General features: G+C 60.7%; 2 protein-coding genes across 2 annotated transcripts; one reads left to right on the top strand and one right to left on the bottom strand.

Annotated features, from left to right (window-relative positions):
• Positions 1–924: 924 nt before the first annotated feature.
• On the bottom strand, positions 925–8,127 carry FKBP10 (FKBP prolyl isomerase 10). Its single transcript, XM_008149382.3, has 10 exons — positions 7,700–8,127; positions 5,178–5,323; positions 4,664–4,853; positions 4,407–4,552; positions 3,846–4,035; positions 3,554–3,699; positions 2,858–3,050; positions 2,401–2,543; positions 2,048–2,211; positions 925–1,734 (listed from the first exon to the last, which is right to left on the bottom strand). Exons 1-10 carry the CDS (start codon positions 8,041–8,043, stop codon positions 1,549–1,551), a joined length of 1,848 nt encoding a protein of 615 aa, XP_008147604.2. The 5' UTR covers positions 8,044–8,127; the 3' UTR covers positions 925–1,548.
• Positions 8,128–8,999: 872 nt separating this feature from the next.
• P3H4 (prolyl 3-hydroxylase family member 4 (inactive)) lies at positions 9,000–16,853 on the top strand. Its single transcript, XM_008149384.3, has 8 exons — positions 9,000–9,537; positions 9,705–9,857; positions 9,968–10,139; positions 10,898–11,026; positions 13,344–13,489; positions 14,114–14,197; positions 15,832–15,976; positions 16,297–16,853. The coding sequence occupies exons 1-8, from the start codon at positions 9,058–9,060 to the stop codon at positions 16,317–16,319; spliced, it is 1,332 nt and encodes a 443-aa protein (XP_008147606.1). The 5' UTR covers positions 9,000–9,057; the 3' UTR covers positions 16,320–16,853.
• Positions 16,854–23,121: the final 6,268 nt, after the last annotated feature.

Genomic DNA, 23,121 nt, shown 5'->3' with positions numbered 1-23,121 from the left:
GTAGCCAGTGTCAGACCCTGAGGTGCCTCCGGGATGCTTTGGGACAGGGAGTGGCTGTGGGGAGGTCACGTCTCAGGGGATCCTGGGCAAGAAATCTGCTTGTAGGGCAGATCAGTGACCAATTCCATTATTTTCTCTCCCAAGCACCTCCTCCAACCCGGTCCGGGGATGCTTCGGGTCATCTCCATTGCAGGGCAGGTGAGGGCCGATGGCCTGGCTGGTGGCTGCTGCCAACTCCTCCCCCAAGACCCCAGAGATTCGGACTCAGTTACTTTCCTGTGACCAGAGGGAGGATGGGGCAGGTGGTAATGGCCTGCAGCCAGGAGCAGGGAGAGGCGGGAATATCAGTTTTGGAAATGAACTATGTGAGAGCGGAGCCCAGCCTATGCGATTGAATCTGAGCTTTGTGTGTTGTGTTTGAGGTCACAGACCTCGTCTTTCCATTCACTCGGGACAGTTAAGAGACAGGGATCATCTGTCTGCACCTCCCCTGCAGGCCCCTCTCTGTGGTCACCCACTCCCTGCCCTCCCTCTGGCAGACGGGGGTTCCCTTTCCAGGATTAGGGCCAAAGGCCTGGATGTCAGGGAGGCAGGAAGCTCTGGAGGGAGAAGACGAGACCCAGGGACAGCCTGGAGCTCACAGGCACGGAGACAGCCTGCGTGGTTCCCCTCTTCTCAGTCCTTGGGTCTAAGAGCCGCCCAGTGAAGACCACTTCCTGAGGCCTCTGGTTGGGTCTTTTATTTGTCACAAAGGAGAGATCCGACACCAGTTTAGCTCTGAGTGCAGAGCTCTCCACTCCCCTCACCCCTCGGTCCCCAGTGAGGCCTTCCAGGTTTATCTCTGCTCTGAATCATTTCATAGCTCTAAGACCCATCGGAGTGGGTGTCCTCACCCTGCCCTTCTGTTTCCTTCCTCCGCCTCAGCCGCCTTTAGGGATGAAAGGTGACACACAGCCCAGCCCTGACCTGCAGCTCCCTGAGGGTACCCCAGCAGCACTGGGAGGGAGGGGGGGGGGGCACAGGTGCTGGGGACCTGGGTGTGGTAGGGCTGCTCTCCTTGAACCTCCCCTTCCTTTGGAGCCAGCTGTGGCTGTGGGAGGAAGACGGGGTTCTGCCAGCCCCGGTCCATGCCCCTGGGGAGCTGCCATGAGAGGGGAGGGGGGGCAGGCCTGGGGATGGTGAGGAAAAGGACAAACAGAGGGGAGTGTTTGAAATGATTAGCTTGGCCGTGCTCAGTGGTGACGTGGAGGGGTGGGTGGGGGGCCAGCAATGGCCCATCCAGCCCCAGCCTCCACCAGTCCCCAGACTGGCTGTGTAACTCCAAAGGGACTGGTGTGGGGCTGGAGGAGAGGCACCGAGGAGAGGTCTGTGCTGTGCATTTCGCTCGGGCTGGTGGGAAGACCAGACTGTCTCCTCCGACCACTTTCGAGATGCTCTCAGACCTCTTCCCAGCAGAGGGGGAGGGGGGGTGACTGTTGGAAGTCAACCCCTCTGCCCACTGTCCCCAGAAGCGGGCGTTGGTGGGGGGCCCGGGCCCAGGCTCTGCGCTCAGAGCTCCTCGTGAACCCGCTCCTGGTCCTCGTCGGACTTGAGTTTGAGCTCGTCGATGGTGATCTTGCCGTCCTGGTTGCGGTCCTGGTTCTGGAACATGTCCCCTATGGTTTTCTCCGCGTCCTGCCCCGGCATGAGGCGTCCTTTGCCCTCACTGACTTGAGCCCTGATGAAGGTGGAGAACTGGGGAAAAGGAGAGCCGGGAGGGGGAGCGTGAGCCTCGTGCCGGGGCAGCTTTGGGAGGCCTTGGCAAGGGCCCAGGGGAGGCCAGCCGGTGAGGACTGAGGAGAGGCGCTGGTGCTGGGGTCCGGAGCGGGGCCAGGGCGGCCCGTGTGGGGAGAGACGGCAGGGACGGGAACCGACCGCACAGGGACCCAGCGGAGGGGCGGGAACACGGGCCCAGACAGGAGGGTGGGCAGGTACCACGTTCTTGCTAGAGGCCGCCATGCCAGGTGAGAGTGGGAATGGCTACTGTAAGGGTTGCATCCTCACCCACCTCCTCTGGGGGGACCTCGCCATCTTTGTTGAGGTCCAGGTCTTCAAACAGGTTGGCAGGAGGGTCCTGGTGCCACACAAACAGGTAGCCTTCGGGCAGCCCCTCCTCGCGGGATATCAGCTCCACCTCAAACAGCAGCACAGCACTGCCGGGGACCCCCCGGGCTGGCGGGAGGGAGAAGGGAAGGGGTCCCAGTCAGGCCAGGGTCCGCGCCGGGCTCAGCAGCCTGCCCAGGGTGTTCCCAGCTCGCAGGCCTGGTACCCCTCTTGGAGGCTGGAGAGTGGGACATGGGGTGTTGACAGAACCAGCCGAAAGGGGCAAACGGGTGGGTCAGACCTGACTCTGCCCCTCACCTCCACTCTCCCCATGTGCCAGGTGCGGGGGGACCACGAGCTGCCGCCTCTCTCCCACACACATGCCCTGCAGGCCCGTGTCCAGTCCTTCGATCACCTTGTTGGCCCCCAGAGTTGCCTCCTGGGGGGCCCCGTAGTCATGCCTGGGGGAAGAGCAGATTCCCAGGTCAGGGCCCTTCCTCGTCCCACAGTTCGCAGCTCACTGGTGCCCACCCCACGCAGCTGAGTGCAGGGCCCCAGGCTCAGAGGGGACACCCTTCTCATCTTGCCATGGCCCCTAAAATGCGGCCTTGAGGGCTCAGCTCCCCTACTACTAGCTTCACCCTCCCTCCCCTTTCTGCCCCTTACGCTCCCCATGGATGGGAACTTACGGAGAAGGGGGTGCTATATGGAGGTCTCCCCTCCCCGAGTCCCACCCACCTGCCCGGCCCTGGCCCTGGCCCTGCCCCAGACCCACGAGGAGAAGAGCCTGGTGCCGTCCAGCAGAGAGCAGTTGTAGTGGTAGCGGACGAAGTCCCCGGACTTGGTGGTCTCGTTGCAGGCCTCGGGGGGCCGGGACAGCGTCTTGATTTCCACGGGATCCTGGGGGTTATGGAAGTCGATGACGTGGACGTCGAATATCAGCACAGCTGAGCCAGGGATCTTGTCTCCTGGGGCCAGAATGGGGAGTGGGTCAGCTTGGCGTCTAGGGGGTCCCCTCAGGGTCTCCGTGAAAGTGCCCTGGGGTTTCACGCGAGAATGGGGTGGGGAGTTTGCCCACATAATCAGGTCTCCGAGGGGGCAGGGGAGGGAGGGGCCTGCCAGTTAGAAAGCCCTTTATACCGTGCAACCCCCGAGTCACTCACCTGGCTGGTCAAGGCGATGAGTCCCATGTTATAGGCGAGGAGGCTGAGGCTTCCAGCAAAGCTGGGCCTCAACTCCAGGACTCTGCTTCCCAGGGCTATGCGGTTTCTGTTTTCCCATAGCCACCCCCTCCCCAAACTCAGGAGCCCTTCCCCAGGAGGGGAGAGAAGTGGGGGGACTGCCCCGGGGGGGAAAGGATGGAGTCCGTGTGGCAGGAACTGTGTGGGTGGCCGGTTTTGTGATGAGAGGGGCAGAGCAGGGGAAGGGCACTGAGGGGTTCAGGAGAGGAGCTGAGGGACCACAGGCCTACCAGTCCCGTTCTCCCCGTAGGCGAGGTGCGGGGGGATGGTGATCCTCCGGCGCTCGCCCATGCAGGTGCCCTGCAGGCCCTGGTCCATCCCCGGGATGATGTAGCCCTGCCCCACGTAGGTGTTGTACGTGTGGTTGCGGGAGTAGCTGCAGGACAAGGTGGGGAGGCCGGCAAGGGAGTCAGAGGGGCCCCTGCCCTGGCTGACAGCTCAGAGCCACCCCGGGCTGCTGAGGTGACCCCAGCTTCTTGCCTCCCGCCCCGCCCCGCCCTCCCTCCTCGGGCCGCCCCTGACCTGGAGTCGAAGAGGGTGCCGTCCATCAGCGAGCCGTTGTAGTGGTAGCGCATGAAGTCCCCGGCCGCGGCTCTCCGGACACAGCCCGGCGGGAGCTCCAGCGTCTCCAGCTGCACCGTGTCCTTCGGGTTGTGGACGTCGATCAGCAGGACGTGGAAGACCAGGGAGGCCTGCGGGGGGATCACAGTCCCTGGGGACGGGATAGGCCTCAACCATACAGGTGGGGAGCAAGCCCGGCGCCTCCTCGACCCAGGAGGGCCTCTGGGAGAACCCTGCAACACGGCGCCAGCCCTGCTCCCCGGGGCCCTTCCCTGGCCCTCAGCAGCCCTGTTCCTTGCTCCCCCTGTGAGGCCGGAGCTGGGTGTGCCCCCGGGCCCCCCACCAGCCCGTATGGACCTTCGTGTGAGTCAGAAGACGGCACCCCTCCTTAATGAGAGGATCACCAAGGGCTAGATTTCATTCCCGCGCGCCTCCTCGGCTGGGTGCCCTGTGCAGTACACACCCCGAACAACGGGGTGGCAGCCGCTTCCGGAGAACCCCCGAGTCCTCGCCTGCCCTTACCATAGCCCTTCTCGCCATAGGCCAGGAATGGAGGGATGATGATCTTCCTTCTCTCCCCAGGACACATGCTCAGCAGCCCCTGGTCCATGCCCTTGATCAGCCAGCCAGAGCCCACGTAGGTGTCATAGGTGCCGCCCCTGCTGTAGCTGCGGAGAGGGAGGTAGGGGTGACGCCGCTGGAGGAGGGAGGAAATAGACCCTGGACTCCCCGCACCGGAGCCACGGTCCCCAGCACCCGGGGCTCCCGCCAGCCCTCACCTGCTGTCGAAGGCGGTGCCGTCCAGCAGCGTGCCGTTGTAGTGGTAGCGGACGAAGTCGCTGTCCTGGACCATGCGGGGGCAGTGGGGCGGGCGCAGCAGGGTGCTCACCTGCACCGTGTCTTCCTTGTTCCACACATCCAGCAGGACCACGTCGAAGTAGAGGGTGGCATCCGGGGGAATGAGCCCCGCTGTGAGGGCCAGGCAGCAGGCGCTCATGTTTGATGCAGCCCCAGGGTGGGGGTTGCAGTGGAGGGCTGAGCACCCTGCTTGGCCTCCCCCTCCACACCTCTAGTTTCCCTTCTTCCTAGTCAAGCTCCGATCCTAACCAGCCGTTATTTCCCTGCCTCCCACCCCAGAGGCAGGTCCCAGACCCGCCCCTCTTCATACTGTGTAGGCAGTTGACGGTGGGCAGGTCCCTCTCCCTCGCTAAGCTTCAGTGTTTTGGCCCTGGGGTCCCTGATTCTACCTCCAGGTCTCCTCCATCCCCAGGCCTGTGCCCCAGCCCTCCTCACCCACACCGATGCTGCCATAGCCCAGGTGGGGAGGCACGATGAGGCGTCTCCGCTCGTTGACACACATGCCCATGAGGCCCCGGTCCATGCCGGTGATGAGACGTCCCACACCCACCACGATGGCCACCAAAGTGCTGCGGTCATAGCTGGGGGACAAGAGGGGGCAGAGGAGATACAGCGGATTCGGGTGTGCACAGGTGAGGGTGCACACAGCCAGATGCTCCCCTCTGCCCACGGTCACCTACATGCCGAGGTGCCTACACACACGCACATGCATGCACAATGCCCCTCTATACACAGGTGTAGATCAACATGCGCCTCAGCTCCCTCCGTGGTCAGCCACGACCCCCAAGGTAAGAGGCTGGGCAGTTACAAAAAGCAAGTCCCCACGGAGCCCAGGGGCTCGTATACCCCTGGGAGAGGGCTGGGCGCACGCCGCCGTCTGCTGCTAGCTGTCGGCAGCAAAGGAGTGCTCAGCGCTTACGGAGGCGAAGAGGAACATTTATTGAGCCGTTAGCATGAGCTGGTGACCTGCCTGGCAGTGACCTTATTTAATTCTTTCCCCGGGAGGTAGGCATTATTGTTTTCATTTTTCTCCCGAGACTAAGTCACTTACTCCAGGTCACGGCTGACGTGTGGTACGCGCCGCGCCAAAGCCCCTGTTCGTGCCTCCGCACCAGGGACTCGCCAGGGAGGAAAGGAAGGGGAAGCAGAGCCGGTGGGGGGTAGGGATTGGTTTTCAGTTCTGAAAGAGCCTCCTCTAAAACTGCCATGGCTTTTATTTATTTTAGTTACCGCTTTTTATTTTATGTTTTCAGAAGTTAGGGCGGCTGCGAGATTGACCGAAGGGGGCCACGGGTTGCGAGAGTTTTCCAGAATCAGCCTGGCTCCCAGAGTCCCCACCAGGGAAGTCGCCCCCCAAAGCCCCCTCCCCCCCCCCCAACCCAGCCCCTCTACCCCGCTCCTGGCTTCTGCCTACCCCTCGCTTTGCCTACTGAGCGGGTTTTATGACTGGCCTGCTGCCCTCACAGGCTGCGGTGAGGGCCCAAGCACCAGGTAAGCACTATCAGGGCATCTGGTCCTCCCCAGAGTCGAGGCTAATGAGTATGGAACCCTTTCGGACTTCCAGGCACGGTGTCAAGTCCACTTTCATTCATCGCCTTGTTTGAAGTCTTAGGAAATAGGGACTCGATTTTTTTCAGATGGTTTGTAATCTCTGTTTTTCAGATAAAGACAGTAAAGCTTTAAGAGGCAACATTTCTTGTTCATGGTCACAGCCTGGCTTTGAAACCAGGGTCTTGGACCCTGGAGTCTGTGTTCTTACCCAATACACTGCCGGCCCCCAAAGCCATGGCCACCGATTTCCCGTGGGGTGAGCTGTGTGTTTGGGGGAAGGGTCTAAGAAGAACTGACTTCTTGGGGGGGGGTGGTGGGGGGGTTGTGTGTGTGTGTGTCACTGAGACCTATGGTTTAACCAAGGCTGACAAGTAGCCCTGCCCTGCCCCCACCAACAAAAGTGGATTAGCGCCCTAGCCGGTTTGGCTCAGTGGATAGACCATCGGCCTAAAGGGCCCCGGGTTCAATTCCGGTCAAGAGCATGCACCTCGGTTGCAGGCTGTTGAGGCCCCACCCTGGTTGGGAGGCAACCAATTGGTGTGTCTCATGTCATGTTTCTCTCTCTGTCTCTCCTCCTCCCTTCCATTCTCTCTAGAAATCAATGGAAAAAGTATTCTTGGGTGAGGGGGGAAACGTGGACTTGCGAGAGCAGACCAAAAGCCTGCCTCTCTTCTTGCCTCTCAAACGCCAAGGCTGGCAAGATGGGGCGGCAGCCCTGGCCTGGTGGCACTAACTAAGATGGAGGGAGGTGGGGGTGCAGATAGACCTGGAGAGGGAGGAATAAAAATCCTCCCAGGAGCCCAGGACAGCAGGTCTGACACGTGGACAGACACAGACGTGGTCCTTACACGCCCAGATTCATCCACCCTTATTATAAACCAGCTGCTTCGCCCTGGCTGCTGCTCACAGCCACCCCTCCAAAAGAAAGTTCTCCTCCCTCTTCTCTAACCACAAAGGCACTGAAACCCGGGGATGGAAGCCGAAAGGAGTCAGGCTGGGTGGGAACGTAGGGGTCCCCCGCTGCTCACGTGCATCAGGGACCATGCTCTTCCCCCCAACACTGTAGGCTAGAACAACCCCCTCCTCGTGTCCCTAAATAAAGGGCTGGTAAAGAGAGCAGTTCACCTTGATTATCACTTTGGGGGAGTGTGGGGAGCTTGTGTGAACGAAATCGGGGTCCTTGGAGAGGCAAAGGTTTGAAATTGAGAGCGGAAGATACATCATTGGGGAGATGGGTGTCTGGGAGACCGCCCCCACCCCCCACCCAAGGCGCTGGGATCAGGGAATGAGTACCCGAATGCAGACACAGCTTAAAAGGGCACCAAGGGAACCCAGGAACTAGGGGCGCCTGGACCCCCGGCTCGGGGAAGAGCAGTGGTGAGTCTGGGGCCACCCAACCCCATTACCTGGAGTCAAACTTCTTGCCGTCCTCAAAGGTGCCGTTGTAGTGGTAGCGCACGAAGTCCCCCCTCTGCACCTCCCTGGGGCAGGCCCTGGGGATGTGGTACCTCTCGATGACCACGTCTTCCAGGGGGCCCCCGGCCGGGCTGGCGCGGCCCAGCCCCCTCCCCACGGCGTGCACCAGCAGCAACATCTGCAGCAGCGGGGGTCGCGGGAGGGTGTGGCTGCGGGACCCCGCACCGCGGAACATGGTGCCTGGAGCTGGGATGGCCGGCAGTGAGGGCGAACACGAGAGGAGCCGCCACCAGCCTCCGCTCCCTGGGTTGGCTCCCCCTCTTCCTGTCTCCATTCCCCACCCCCGCCCTGGCGGGTCCACGTGGAATGGGGGCTGGGGAGGCTGAGCTGGCGGGCGGGGCTGGGGGTGGAATAGGAGGAGGGGGCCCGGCGGGGAGCGGTGGAGACCGAGGAGGCACCACAAAGAGCTCCAGACGCTGCCCTCTTCCCCCACCCGAGGCTGAGAGGCCTGGCCGGGGCGGGAGGCTCCGGAAAGATGAGAAGTGGGAGCTGACTCCAAACCCAAAAAAGAAAAGAAAAAGTTCACCGTGGTTTCCCCCCCCCCCTGGAGCCCCCGGGGTCCTAAAGCCGGACCCGAGGCATCCCTTGCTTCTTTCGCTGGCACCCCCAAATCAAAAGCCTCTTCAGGAGGCTGGGGAGGCTAAAGAATCTGAGGGTGTCTCAGTGCTCCCCCATCCCTACTGTCCCAGGACGAGGATCTACTTTGTTCTGCAAAACCTGGGGTGCCGGGGCTTTCCGACGTGGGGTGGAGGTCCGGCAGGAGGAGGGGGCGGAGTGGAGGGTGAGCAGGGTGAAACCAGGTGTGGCCTGCCCGCCGCGGGCTGGGGGGACCCTGGGAGCGACCCCTTCAGGACTGGGGGTGGGGCGAGTGCCAAAGGGGCGCTGTGATGTACGGAAAACCAGGTCCTAGGGCTTGGGCAGCATAGAGGGAGGTGGCACTTCCCTCAATTTCACGATCTTAAGGTGGGGGGGACAGTGTGGAGAGGAGCTTTCTGGGCTCCCCATCCTTAAGGGAAGCGTCCCCCCATCTGTCGAGGGAAAGCCTAAGGACAGGGGACCGGGCTCCGTAGGGGACTCAGGACACCATTGCGCCCACCGAAAAGAGGGGAGACGCAGCCCCCTGACCCTCCGGGGACCTGACCTAGGCCATTCCCCTCCTGGCAGCCACGAAGCCCGGCGCTAAGACCCAGCGGGCACGCCGGCCCGGCCCCTGCCCCGCCCGCTCGCCTGCGGGCCCGGCCCGGACACTAGGTCCGCTCGGAGAGCCGCGGGCCGGCGCGGTGCGGGGATGGGGCGGGCGGCCTGGGTGCTGCTGTGGCTGCTGCTGGGCCGCTCCGGGGCGCAGTACGAGAAGTACAGTTTCCGGGGCTTCCCGCCCGAGGACCTGATGCCGCTGGCCACGGCCTACGGGCACGCGCTGGAGCAGTACGAGGGCGAGAGCTGGCGCGAGAGCGCGCGCTACCTGGAGGCGGCGCTGCGGCTGCACCGGCTGCTGCGGGACAGCGAGGCCTTCTGCCACGCCAACTGCAGCGGGCCCGCGCCGCCCGCCGCCTCGGCCCCCGGGCCCACGCCCGGCCCCGCCGGGGGTCCCGGCGACGAGTGGGCCCGCGAGCTGCGGCTCTTCGGCCACGTCCTGGAGCGCGCCGCCTGCCTGCGGCGCTGCAAGCGGACGCTGCCCGCCTTCCAGGTGCCCTACCCGCCGCGCCAGCTGCTGCGCGACTTCCAGAGCCGGCTGCCCTACCAGTACCTGCACTACGCGCAGTTCAAGGTGGGCTCCCGCCCCCGGCCCTGCTCGGCCCCTTCGCTGGCAGCCGGCGTCGGGTTTCCCGTCGGTTGCGGCGGAGCAGTGGCTGCCATCGACCCCTAAGCCTCTTGTGCGCTCGCTCGGGGCAGCGGGCTCTGGCCCCGCTGACCCACCCCGACCCCACCCCACAGGCTAACCGGCTGGAGAAGGCGTTGGCGGCGGCCTACACCTTCCTCCAGAAGAACCCCAAGCATGAGCTGACCACCAAGTATCTCAGCTACTACCGGGGGATGCTGGACGCGGCCGAGGAGCCCCTCACCGACTTGGAGGCGCAGCCCTACGAGGTGGGTGGAGGGGGAGGGCTGGCCCTGAAGCTCCTCCCCAACCTCCCTCCCCCCATAGGACTTGGGGAGGAGGGGGGGCAGGGGCTGACCCTCACCTCGCTTCCCTCCAGGCCGTGTTCCTCCGGGCGGTGAAGCTCTACAACAGCGGGGACTTCCGCAGCAGCACAGAGGACATGGAGCGGGCCCTGGCCGAGTACCTGGCTACCTTTGCGCGGTGTCTGGCTGGCTGCGAGGGGGCCCACGAGCAGGTGGACTTCAAGGACTTCTACCCTGCCATAGCAGGTACCCCCCACCCCAACCCGTGGGCATCCTTCCCGGCCACCCCTGGGCCCAGAACAACTCAGACCCCTTAACACATTTAGGGAGCACCTACTCAGGGCTGGGAGGTAGTCAGGTGTTGTCGGGTCCCCGGGAGTGTGGCGTGTGCAGCCAGCTGAGAGAGGCGGACAGGGTAACGGGTCCCCTGCCACTGGGTGCAGACGGGCTGCAGTCTGCAGCGCCCAAGGTTCTGGGCCCCGGAGAGAGAGGTGGTGACATCCCAGAAGGTCTGGGGAGGTGGGGTTCACAGGCTTTCCAGGCAGAGGTCAATGCAGGTGCAAAGGTGCCCCCTCCCCCCACCCCCCCAGATGGGAAACAGTCCAGCACGTACGCACCAAAAGCAGTCTGTGGCCAGAAATCACACCTAGTCCCTAACTGCAGGGGTCCCTCAGCGTCAGTACCGCTTTTTTAATTTGGGCGTCAGTACTGATGCCCTGAGGGACCCCTGCAGTTAGGGACTAGGTATGATAATCTGGGCATCAGTACCGCTTCCACCCCTCACCTGCCACTCTCCCAGAGAGCCAAGCTGTGGGGGGAAGTCAGCCCTGTCCACAGTAGTCTCCCTCGGCATTGCTTATCCCAGCCGCCACGTCTCCTGTGATGGCAACCGGCTCTGCAGGCAGAGCTGGGGCAGGACATCTTGTCCATCCCCCCTCTGTGGAACGGAGCTGTTCAGCGCACCATGAGCTTCTCACCCCAGCTTCCCCCCCACCCCCGCCCAGATATTTTTGCAGAATCCCTGCAGTGCAAGGTGGACTGTGAGGCCAACTTGACCCCCAACGTGGGTGGCTACTTCGTGGAGAAGTTCGTGGCCACCATGTATCACTACCTGCAGTTTGCCTACTACAAGCGTGAGCCTCCTGTGGGCTTGGGGGCGGGGTGGGGAGCAGAGAGCACTGCACGGGGGGCATCACAGAGTCAGGGGGAGCTGTTACTCAGAATTCAGGCCCCTGGGCTATTGGGAGGGGATGGGGTGGGGGAGGGGCAGGTGAGAGGCTGAGGGAGAGAGCAGAGAGCAGCCTCAACATAAATCACTAGCTAGCCCATGGCCGAACCACACCGCACTTGACAGTTTACAAAGCCCTGCCACGTCTGTTTATCTCACTTTATCCTCTCACCCACCCCCTGCGGAGGACATTGCTGGACCCATTTTTCAGATGAGGACACTGAGGCTTACATAGAGGGCAAGGGGTCGTTAGTCACATAGCTAATAAAACGTAGCACCAGAGCTCTGGCCAGTGTGGCTCAGATGGTTGGGCGTCATCCCATGTGCCAAAAGGTTGCTGGTTCAATTCCAGGTCAGGGCACATGCCCGGGTTTCAGGCTTATAGGGGGTGTGTGATTGATGTTTTGGTCTCACATAGTTATTTCTCTCTCTCACTCTCCCTCTGTCGCTAAAAATAATATAAAGTAATTTTTTAAATCTTTTAAAAAATGAAGTAGCCCCAGGACTTAAGGCTTCCCTCATTTGAGGGAGATCCTGGCCCCAAGTGGGGGCTGCGATGGACAATCTCTAGAGTTCCTGCAATGCAGAGATGCCAAGATTCAGACAGAAGCTGGAGGTGGGGTGGAGGGGCTGTGGACCAAGGGGCCAGGAGATCGCTAGCCGGTTTGGCTCAGCGGGTAGAGTGTCGGCCTGTGGACTGAAGGGTCCCAGGTTTGATTCCCACCAGGAGCACATGCCCAGGTTTGCCGGCTCAATCCCCAGTAGGGAGCGTGCGGGAGGCAGCCATTCAATGGTTCTCTCTCATCATTGATGTTTCTCTCTCTCCCTCCCTCTCCCTTCCTTTTTGAAATCAATAAAAATATATTACACACACACACACACACACACACACACACACACACAGAAGAGCCAGGAGACCCTTCATGGGTCCAGTTGGCTAAGACCGTGGTCGGCAAACTACGGCTCGTGAGCCACATGCGGCTCTTTGGCCCCTTGAGTGTGGCTCTTCCACAAAATACCACGGCCTAGGCGAGTCTATTTTGAAGAAGTGGTGTTAGAAGAAGTTAAGTTTAAAAAATTTGGCTCTCAAAAGAAATTTCAATCGTACTGTTGATATTTGGCTCTGTTGACTAATGAGTTTGCCGACCCCTGGGCTAAGAGGTTGAGGGCCACCACTGGCCTCTAATTCCCCACTGACATCATTCTCCAGCTGTGTGAGCTTGATCAGTTTACTTGACCTCGCTGTGCCTTGAATTTCTCATCTGTAAAATGGGAATGACAATGACGTTGAGTCTTAAATGAGGGCCTGGCACACATCAAGTGCCCAGTACATCCTAGCGTGCATTATTGTTGGGTGGGGTGAGACGCCCAAAGGTATTCTGGAAGACAGCTGAGGCGGCAGAGGCCCTGGACTGAAGAGGGAGATAGGAGTGGGTGAGGGGGGGGGGTCATCCCTAAAGGTGGGCGGGTGAGGGGGGGTCATCCCTAAAGGCGGGCGGGTGAGGGGGGGTCATCCCTAAAAGCGGGCGGGTTTGGGGGGGTCATCCCTAAAGGTGGGCGGGAGAGGGGGGTGTCATCCCTGAAGGTGGGCGGGAGAGGGGGGGTCATCCCTAAAGGTGGGCGGGAGAGGGGGGGGTCATCCCTAAAGGTGGGCGGGAGAGGGGGGGTCATCCCTAAAGGTGGGCGGGAGAGGGGGGGGTCATCCCTAAAGGTGGGAGGGTGAGGGGGGGGTCATCCCTAAAGGTGGGCGGGTGAGGGGGGGTCATCCCTAAAGGTGGGAGGGTGAGGGGGGTCATCCCTAAAGGTGGGCGGGAGAGGGGGGGTCATCCCTAAAGGTGGGCGGGTGAGGGGGGGGGTCATCCCTAAAGGTGGGCGGGTGAGGGGGGGTCATCCCTAAAGGTGGGAGGGTGAGGGGGGTCATCCCTAAAGGTGGGCGGGTGAGGGGGGGGTCATCCCTAAAGGTGGGCGGGTGAGGGGGGGTCATCCCTAAAGGTGGGCGGGTGAGGGGGGTCATCCCTAAAGTGGGCGGGTGAGGGGGGGGGTCATCCCTAAAGGTGGGAGGGTGAGGGGGGGTCATCCCTAAAGGTGGGCGGGTGAGGGGGGGTCATCCCTAAAGGTGGGCGGGTGAGGGGGGGTCATCCCTAAAGGTGGGAGGGTGAGGGGGGTCATCCCTAAAGGTGGGGCAGTGCCAGGGCTCCTCCTCACCCCTCTTCTGTCTGCAGTGAACGACGTCCGCCAGGCTGCCCGCAGCGCCGCCAGCTACATGCTCTTCGACCCCGAGGACAGTGTCATGCAGCAGAACCTGGTGTATTACCGCTTCCACCGGGCTCGCTGGGGCCTGGAGGAGGAGGACTTCCGGCCCCGGGAGGTGGGCCTTGCCTTTTGAGGCCCTCTGGGGACCGTGTGATTCGATAAAAAAAAAATTCTGGCTTCCTCAGAAGGCGGGATGGAAAGTGAAAAAATATGGGTTGTGGTTGGGGTCCTGGGTTCAAACCCAGCCCCATCGGCTTTGGGGTCCTGGGAACACCGCTGACCCTTTCCTTACCTGCAAAATGGGGCTGGTACTCCCGGCCTTACCAGCACCGCTGGGGGGTGGTGGGAGGTATAAAAATACCTGTTGGCTCCTGCCTGCTCCCTTCCCCACCCTCATCACCCTCACTGCTGGCCTTTGCCCTTCTTCCCCAGGGACCTCCCATCCTGGACCAACTGAGAAACTCCTTAGGAGTCTGGGGCAACCCTGGCAAATATGGGCACATGGTGCTATTGTCCGTGTCCTTGTCAGAGGCAGACGCTGCGAATCAGTTGAGGCACTGTTTCCCCCAGAGCCCTCAGAATCCTTCTTAACCCAGCACTCCCAGCAGCTTCAATGGGAGCTGATACCTGTCCGGGCTCCTTGACCTGGAAAAGGGCCGGAGGGCCCACATCCTAGGAGCTCTGGCTCCTCATCTGGCAGCAGGGTCCAGCTCACCTCACTTTCCCTCCCTCCTCCCAGGAGGCCATGCTCTACCACAACCAGACGGCGGAGCTGCGGGAGCTGCTGCAGTTCTCGCACATGTACCTGCAGCCAGATGACGAGGTGAGCGGCCCCCTGCCCTCCAGGGCTGGGTGATGATGGAGACCCCGTGGGCCACTTTGCCAAAGCTCAGCCCCAGCTCCCGGCAGCCAGCTGCTGTGAAGCAGGGTGCTCCTGTCCCTGAAATACACCTGCCCTTCTCTCCCCACTCCATGTTCTCCTGCCCCCTTCTCTGTATGTCAGCCGTGCTTCTCCTGGGCCCAGCCCAGGTGGCGCCTCCTCCAGGAAGCCAGGCGGCATGCCCTGGCTCTGTCTTCCAGGCTTGCAATGCTGACTCTGACCCTCCCTGCCTCCCTGGACCTGGACTGACTTGCAGCCCTGGTCCATCTCACCCCCAGCCCCCTCTCCAGCCAGTCTCCTAGGGGCCTGTGATCCAGGATGGGGGACCAGGTTACTCCCACCTCCCCCACAGCGCCTGGGACAGCAGAGCTGGCGCCCAGAAACTGAGTTTGAATGAACCAGTGAATGAAGGAAGGAATGCAGGACACCAGGAAGGAAGGACCACAGCGTGTTACATTGATTCTGAATGAGGGTTTGAGGGTGAACGCTCTCAGGTGTCCCTGCTCAGGGCTTCTTTTTTTTAAAAAATATTTTATTGTTTTTTTTTACAGAGAGGAAGGGAGAGGGATAGAGAGTTAGAAACATCGATGAGAGAAACATCAATCAGCTGCCTCCTGCACACCCCCTACTGGGGATGTGCCCGCAACCAAGGTACATGCCCTTGACTGAAATTGAACCTGGGACCCTTCAGTCCGCAGGCCGACGCTCTATCCACTGAGCCACACCGGTCAGGGCGCTCAGGGCTTCTTTATCCACTCCCTCTATTCAAGCACCATGCTCCCACATGGCACACGGCGGCCGGGTCTACACTCTTAGTAGCCAGGTTGGCGCTGGTTGGACTTGGTCCACCACTTCCCAAGTGGGCCCCTCCGGGCAAGTCTTAGGTAACCCTGAAACGTCCATTTCTTCACCCACTGAGGGGGAGGACAATGGCCACCTCACCCCACGCGGTGAGAATGGCACGACATCAGGTCTGTAAAGGACTTAGTCCAGAGCGGGCACGTATGTAGTAGGGGCTCAGCAGGTAGCAGGCGTGTTGATCGCTGCTATGTGTTGTGTGCTGTGTGCCAGATACCGGGTTTGGGCCTGGGCTAAATGGAGGAGAGGCACAGTCCCTTTCCCCAGCAACAGGGGGAGGCACACATCCCTCTCCCTGTGGGAGAGGTCAGCAGGGGGCACCGGGGGACTCCTGACCCGGCCAGGGTCATATCAAGGGCTGCATCCTGGAGCCGATGCCTGGCGCCGGAGGGGTGCACAAGGCCGGGGAGGAAAGACTGGGAGTAGCACGGGCAGACGGTGTGCACGGGCCAGCGGCATTCTCGGGGTATTTGAACGTAACAGGTGGCTGCAGAGAGGGTGAAGCTTCTGCTAACACTGACTCTCTGCTGGTGGAGCCCCAGGTACCAGTGTGGGGAGGGGGCAGCTGGGGAAGAGGACGGCAGGAGAAACCCTCATATCATTCCTGTGTGAGATCCTGAGACAGAGATTGGGGGGGAGGGCCCCTTGGCCAGGATTGGGACTGGTCCCGGTTTGTGCCTTCTGTGATCTGGTCTGTCCCCGCCCGGGGGCTTCTCTAGATGGAGCTGGAGGAGACGGGACCGCCCGTGGAGCCCGAGGACCACCCCTCCGATGCCGAGTTCGAGGGGGAGGGTGACTACGAGGAGGGCATCTATGCCGACTGGTGGCAGGAGCTGGACGCCAAGGGTGACGAGGCTGAGGCTGGTCAGTGACGTGAGCCGTGATGGGGGTGGGGATGCAGCCTGGGGTGGAGGTTGGGGACAGAGGGATCCAGGCACGGCTACAGAGGCTGGGGGGGGGGGGAATGGTATGTATGTTGGATGCTGGGACCCCCTCCTCTGGGGGCTTCCTGTCTGTCGGCAACCTCTGGAGGGGGTGGCATCCTTCCTGGGGTCAGGGGTCAGCTGAGACCTGTTCCTGGGGAGCCTCACTCCTGCCTGCCCCACCTCCCCATAGGATAGCACCCAGACACCTGTTGGGAGGGGCGGGGGACTCACCCCAGTGCTCTCTCCTTCTCTTTGCAGAGCCGGAGCCTGAACTAGCATGAGAAGAGGGCCACCCCTGCACCTCACAGGAACTTGGGAAGCCCGGGCCCCATGGGACCCCCCTCAGCAGCCTGGGCAGCAGCAAGACTATTTATTAAAAATGTACAATGGACATAGCTGGCCAGGCCCCATCCTGTCCCACCTGAGCGCGTGGCTCCCGGGCCCCCCACCCGCCTCCTCGCTGGTGTCGGGGCCACAGGATGGCGGTGCTGCAGCTGCTCCTCCCCTGGAGGAGGCGATGCCAGCTTCTCCTAGTCGGGGCCTCAGCCTGAATTTCAGAGAAAGCAGAGGGGCGCTGGCATCGTGGAGAGTGCTGGACCAGGAGTCCAGCGGTGCCTGGCACACTGGCCACGGTGCTCAATAAATGTTCCTTGTTGAATGAATTACCAGGCCTGGCCCTCGCTGGTTTGGCTCAGTGGACAGAGCGTCGGCCTGCCGACCAAAGGGTCCTGGGTTCGAGTCCGATCAAGGGCATGTACCTTGCTTGCAGGGTCCTCCCTGGACCCAGCCCTGGTCGGGCCTGTGCAGGAGGCAACCAGTCGATGTGTCTCTCTCACATCGATGTTTCTCTCTCTCCTCCTCTCCCTAAAAAAAAAAATCAATGGAAAAATGTCCTCAGGTGAGGATTAACAACACCAACAACGAAAAAGTTACAAGACCTGGGGTCCATCCTCCCAAGAGCTGCGTGGCGAGGGTGCAGGTCCTTCTCTCCCGGCCTCTGCGCCCATCTCCCCTCATCTGTAAATGCGGAGGGAGGCGGGTGAGGAGGCAGCCTGGCCTCTGGACCCTGGGTGTTTGTGACCACGAAGAGCAGCTGCTGTCATTGCAACCCACCGCCAGGGGGCGTGAGGACGCAGTTGCTGCCCCACGTCCTGGGAAGATGGTGGTTTCAGATTTCTAAGATGGGATGTCCTGTATTTTCCTAGTTCAGCATGGCTTCCCTGGGGATATGTGGTGAGTGAGGGGAAGGGGCCAAGGACATTTATTTCCGGTTTTCACTTTTCAGGCATTGACCCAGGTTCCTTGGGGTCAGAGTGAGCATGCCCTGCCCGCTCTGCCCATTCTCCATGAGATCGGGGCCCCACCTCAGTGGCCAGAGGAGCGCCCTTACGGTCCGCAGTGTGAGACTTTGTGGTGGCCGTGGTGTCCTGCCCCATCTTACATTGGTTTTGGGGGGCAGAGGGTCCGGAGATGTGGGGGTGAGAGCCGTGTCTGGTGGCTACCACCCAGCCCTGTGACTCACCAGTGTCCCCTCCAGGTTTCACAACGGGAAAGTGGGGGCACAGGGGGTCTCTGGGGAGGACCATGGGCCAGGGCCTGCCAGCTGACAGTTCTGCCCACGCCCCACGATTCAGGCCTCTGAGGGGCAGGGTGGTGGTGGAGGGGCCTTCTCTCTCACTGGAGGGCGGAGCTGAGGCGGGGAACCTAGTTCTCACCTTCCACACCCTACTCCCCACATGTGCCAGGTGGCTGGGCCTGGGCCCCGCCCATCTCTGTGCCCAGGAGAACCCCATGTCCTACCCCAAACCCCTTCCCTGGCCCTTTATCAATGACGAGGGTGGGAAGGCCAGTCTGAGTCTGGAGCGCAGATGGGTGGGGTCAAGGGCGAAGGTGACCTCACTCCGCCCATAGGTGAGTCTGCTGTGGTAGCGGCAGCGTCTCCTGAGAACTCCCAGGTGCCAGGGTGGCCCCGCCCCGCCCCACCCCTTTCAAGCTGCTTCCACCAGGGCTCTGCCCCCTGCTGCTGGGAGGGGCTGCCCTCCGGGGCTGGCACCTCAGCGGGTGGGGAGCAGGGATGTGCTGGAGCCTGCCAGTGTGATTAGGAGCCTTGGAATCCGAAAGGGTGGGTGTGAGTCTGAAAGTGCGGGTGTGCGGGAGTGCGAAGGTCTGTGTGCTTGTGTGTGGGTGGGTGTGCGAGGCTGGGTGTGAGCGGGTGCCTGTGTGCGTGTGCCGGAACGTCCGTCCAGGGCAATGTCGTGGGGGTGTCTCCGCATGCGTCCCTGTGCATTTGTGAATATGATTCTAGGGGGGTCCCCTCGCTCACTCACTCAGACATATTTATTTATTTATTTTTAATTTATTTTTTTCTTGATTTCAGAGAGGAAAAAGGAGAGGTAGAGAGAGATAGAAGCATCAGTGATGACAGAGAACCACCGATTGGATTGACTGCCTCCTGCACTCCCTCTACTGGGGATCGAGCCCCCGACCCAGGCATGTACCCTTGACCTGGAATCGAACCCGGGACCCTTGAATCCACAGGTCGAGGCTCTATCCACTGAGCCAAACCGGCCAGGGCAGAACATATTTATTGAGCACCCACCGGTGCTGGGCATTCACTAGTGGGCACAGCAGGCCAAGCACCCTGCCTTGGTGGGGCCTGCATTCCCGCGGGAGATAGGCAGGAAGCCCTAGTACGTGTTATAAAAATTGTAGATAAATAAGGTGGGAAAATAGTGCTGGTCAGAGGACGGGGAGAATGGAGCGGTTGCAGTTCAAGAAGTGTGTTGATGTGTGTGTCCAAGTGTGCATCTGAGAGTGGCGTCTCTGAGCGTGTGGTGATGAGGCAGAGTGTGTGTGTGTGTGTGTGTGTGTGTGTGTGTGTGTGTATGTGTGAGTGAGTGTGTGTGTATGTGTGTGTGTGTGTGTGTGAGTGTGAGTGTGAGTGTGTGTGTATGTGTGTGTGTGTGTGTGAGTATGTGTGTGTGTGTGGAGGGTATCCACCGGGAGCAGAAGCCTGGCCCCTCTCTCTGCACCAGACGGGCTGTCAGCCCAGGCCTTCCCAGCCAGTGTGCCACCTCAGCTCCTCGTTCCCAGGCAGCGCCGGCCCCTCCTGTCTCTCTCTAATGCCAGCCTCTCCCCACTGCCGGGCCGGCTCCCCAAACCGGTGAGACAGAGTCCCAGCAAGTCCCAGCATGGGCCCTCTGGGGCCCTCCAGCCCATTCTCCCAACCCCACCCAGCCCAGACGCCCTTGCCTCCTCCACATCTACCTCCTTCCCCCACACCCAGCACCACACCCAGCACCGTCAGTCAGAGCATCTGTAGTAAAATGGGTAGAAGGTTAGTGACGGCCGATAGGGCACTGGGGATGGAGACCTCACACAGTGGGGCCAGACTCCGACGCCACAGAGGTGTCCTGGGCCCAGAAGACCCCATCCTAAGGAGAGCATCACTACTACAATGTATTGAATACCTACTATGTGCCAGGCCCTGGCAGGTTCTTTTTTTTTTTTTTTTTTAATATATTTTATTGATTTTTTACAGAGAGGAAGGGAGAGGGATAGAGTTAGAAACATCGATGAAAGAGAAACATTGATCAGCTGCCTCCTGCACACCTCCTACTGGGGATGTGCCCGCAACCAAGGTACATGCCCTTGACTGGAATCGAACCTGGGACCTTTCAGGCCAACGCTCTATCCACTGAGCCAAACTGGAAAGGGTGGCAGGTTCTTTATAACACGCCAAACAGCATTGCCATGTAGATACCAACTCCCTCCCCTGCCCCCCCCCCCGCTTCCCCCTCGGGCAACAGGTGAGGCTGCGGGTAAGCAGATTGTCCAAGGCTCCCCGAGGATGGTGGTGGCTGAGCTGGGTTTGGACCTTTCTCCCCAAATCGGAGAAGGGAGAGGAAGATGAGAACGCCACCCTGGCCTCTGGGGTGGGCTTGTCCCTTTCCAGGTGGGGAACCTTTCTGCTGCCGAGAGCCATTTGCATGTTTATAACATCACTCCCGGGCCATCCAAAATCATCAACCTGAAAATTAGCCTGCTATGTTTGGTCAGACATTTAATTAACTCACCCTAATGCCTTGGCAGGGCCAGGCCAATGATTTCGGGGGCCTTATATTCCCCACCCCAGCTTTAGGCTGTCAGCTGGGGCCAAATAGAGGAAGGCGAGGGCCAGCTGTGGAGACAGAAGGCCCACACTGCCACCGCTCACTGCAGGAGGCAAGGAGTTCCAGAAGGGAGAGAGGGAGGGAGGAAGTGCAGGAGGGAGGGAGGGAGGGGAGATCATACTGCCAAGGGCCCTCTCTCAGGCCTGATCCCAGAGCCAGTCCTGCCTCTGCCGTCAGCTCCCTGAGATTGGGCCGGATGTTAGGGGGCCTGGGGACAGACTTGCTGGGGTCACTTAGACTAGCCTCTTCTTGAATCCTAAGTGATGGTCAAGTGAGGTGGGAGGAGTCCCAGGGCCTTCCCCCCAGATTCCAGTCAATTACAATGGAAGGAATTCCCCCCTTGGGTTTGAGAAAGGGTTCTTGAAGTCTTACCCTCTTGTTCCCCTTGGACCCTCTCCCAGGGTCCCCTGGGGACAAAGAATGACACTTTCCCGTGTCAGAAGGCTGTGTCTGCCTAACCTGACTGGGGGAGTCCTGGCAGCCGGCAGGGCCAAGCCCCCCACAGCCTCCCCACTCTGGGGTCTTCATCCAGGCGTTCCCTTGCAACTTCTCTCCAAGGCTCTGGCAGTTGCCCCTAACTCCATAGATGGGGAAACGGAGGCCCAGAGAGGCTGGCCGGGGCCCCCAGGGCCAGGGCTCACTGTGAGCTAGGCTGGTGCCGTCCTGCCCAGGATCCAGCTCCAAGATGGCTGGGGATTAGATGGGAGTGTGCTGAGGAGAGGGGCACCCACCCCGGTCAACCTCAGGCCAAACCCAAGGCCAAGCCGTGGACACATCACCGCATAATTGCCACCTGCCGGGGACCCACCCGGTGCCAGGGTGCCTGGGTAGCATCTCTGCAGTCCCCCAAGCAGCCCTTGGTGTGGGAGCATCGCTCATGCCCATGACTCAGGTGGGGAAACGGAGGTAAGGGGGCGGACACACTTGCTGTTTACCACTCACACCCTACGCCCGTGCGCACACACGTACTCGATCCTCGGAATCTGTGAAGGGACTCGCTGAGGCCAGCCACTCTGAAGGAAGTCAGGAGACTTGGATGTCCTCCATTTCGGGTCCCCTTTCCCATCTTTCCTTTTAGAGGAAGAGAGTGACCTTACGCTCCTGGAGCAAGGTCAGAGGTGGCCACTGGGGGTTCCTTTATTTTCCCGGGACCACTTGGCTAATCCTCATGGCCTTCCTGGAGGAGGAGCCTGGGAAGGATCGAGGTTCAGCCCATCTAAGTGGGGAGTCTGGCCTCCCTCTCTGGCTGGGGTGGGTGTGGGAGCCTCACAGCCATGGAGGACTTCCCGTTCGTATTTTTTGTTATCTCCCAATGAGGTTATGCACCCAGTTACAGAGACACGGGGACAGGAATGGAGTTCAAAAATGCTTGTCATATGACTTTAACCTTTGGCACAGTTATTTTGATAGCCCTGGCTGGTTTTCTGTCTGTTTGTTTGAAAATACGTGGGTATTCTCAAAAATGGAAATGCCCCTGGCCTCCCCCAGCTCCCCTCACACACACTTTGGATGGAGCTGGCGTCTCTCCAGCACCCTCCTTACAGCTGGGTCCAGCCTTCACCGACCCCCCCACCTCCTCCCCACTCCCCGTCCCTCCCCCCCACAACTTCCAGGTTCTCTGCTGGGGCCATAAATCATCCATGAACTGTAAGTTGGCTGCTTCTTGAACTGGAGGCTGAAGTGCTGATGAAATATTCAAGGATCTCAACTCTCAAATTCCCTGGTGGCCCAGGGACGGGACTGAGGAAGATGGGATTGATGTTCAGGGCCAGGGGACTCCAGTTTCCATTGAGGGAGGTGGAGAGGGCAGCGAGCTGGGGGGAGGGTCTTTGCATCATCCATGGCTGTGGCTCTGAGAGTGCCCGGGAAGTGGAGGGAGGTGACTGACTTAGACCTCTGAGGAGAGCTGGAGCGGAGAGCTGGCGGGCAGGAAACAAAGCTTCAAATCCCAGCCCTGCCAGGAATTTGCTCGTGTGCTTTTAAGGAAGTTCATTCATCTCCTGACTCCAGTCTCAGTTTCCCCATAGAGACAAGGAAGGAGGCTCTGATTGGCCTCTTCCTTCTTTTTCTTCCCAAGGACTCTCAACAGGTGAGGGAGAAAACACATTCCTGGTGGTGTGTGTGTGTGTGTGTGTGTGTGTGTGTGTGTGTGTGTATACACACGCGCTGGGAAGGGAGGGTGGCCTCTCTGTGGGAAGGGCACCTGTCAGGGCAGGCATCTCTCCTGGCTGGTGGGGGAGGGAGGGGCAGGCAGGCTGGCAGGGTGGGTGGGGCCCTAGCTGTGTCAGCCTGTAAGTGGAGTTGCCAGGAGCAGGAAGGGGGGTGACTCAGGTGGCAAGACCTACCCCCTCGCTCCCCACCCATTCACTCAGGAGGGGGAGGGGGTGCTCAGAGAGGTGGGGAGACCCAGGACCAGAACACAATCCTGAGGTGTGCAGCCCACCCTGTTGGGCTCCTGAGGTCCTGGAATTGCACTTGGGGAGGAGATTGGGGGGTGCAAGGGAGGGCAAACCCAGGACAGACCTTCTCTGGAGAGGGCTTGACCTTCCCCTACGGCTCCCTCCACCACCACCAGCCCCTGGTGTCTCACCCAGGCCTGTGCTATTTCTGGCCTCTCCTATCTCTGTATTCTTGTCTCCCTGTTTTCCCTTTGACATTCCATCCCTGCCCACACATCTTGCAGTGGAGTGTTACTGGAGCCACCTCTACAATTAAGAGCCCACCCCCCTACTGTGGCTGGGCACACACCCAAAGGCCCAGACCCAGGCCTGGGCAGCCTCTAGCCTCCAGGCTCCTCCCCTAGACAAAGGGCAGCAAAAAAGGCAGGAGCACTCCTACCCCAGGGTCTGGTACCATCCTACATCTTACCTTGCTCCTACCCTGCTCCTGCTCCTCCCCTGCTCCTGCTCCT

Source organism: Eptesicus fuscus, chromosome 20, assembly GCF_027574615.1.
Source record: "Eptesicus fuscus isolate TK198812 chromosome 20, DD_ASM_mEF_20220401, whole genome shotgun sequence".
NCBI classification, from domain to species: Eukaryota; Metazoa; Chordata; class Mammalia; order Chiroptera; family Vespertilionidae; genus Eptesicus; species Eptesicus fuscus.
The sequence above is the reverse complement of the archived record's forward strand: the minus strand, read 5'-3'. Positions and strand labels throughout refer to the sequence as shown.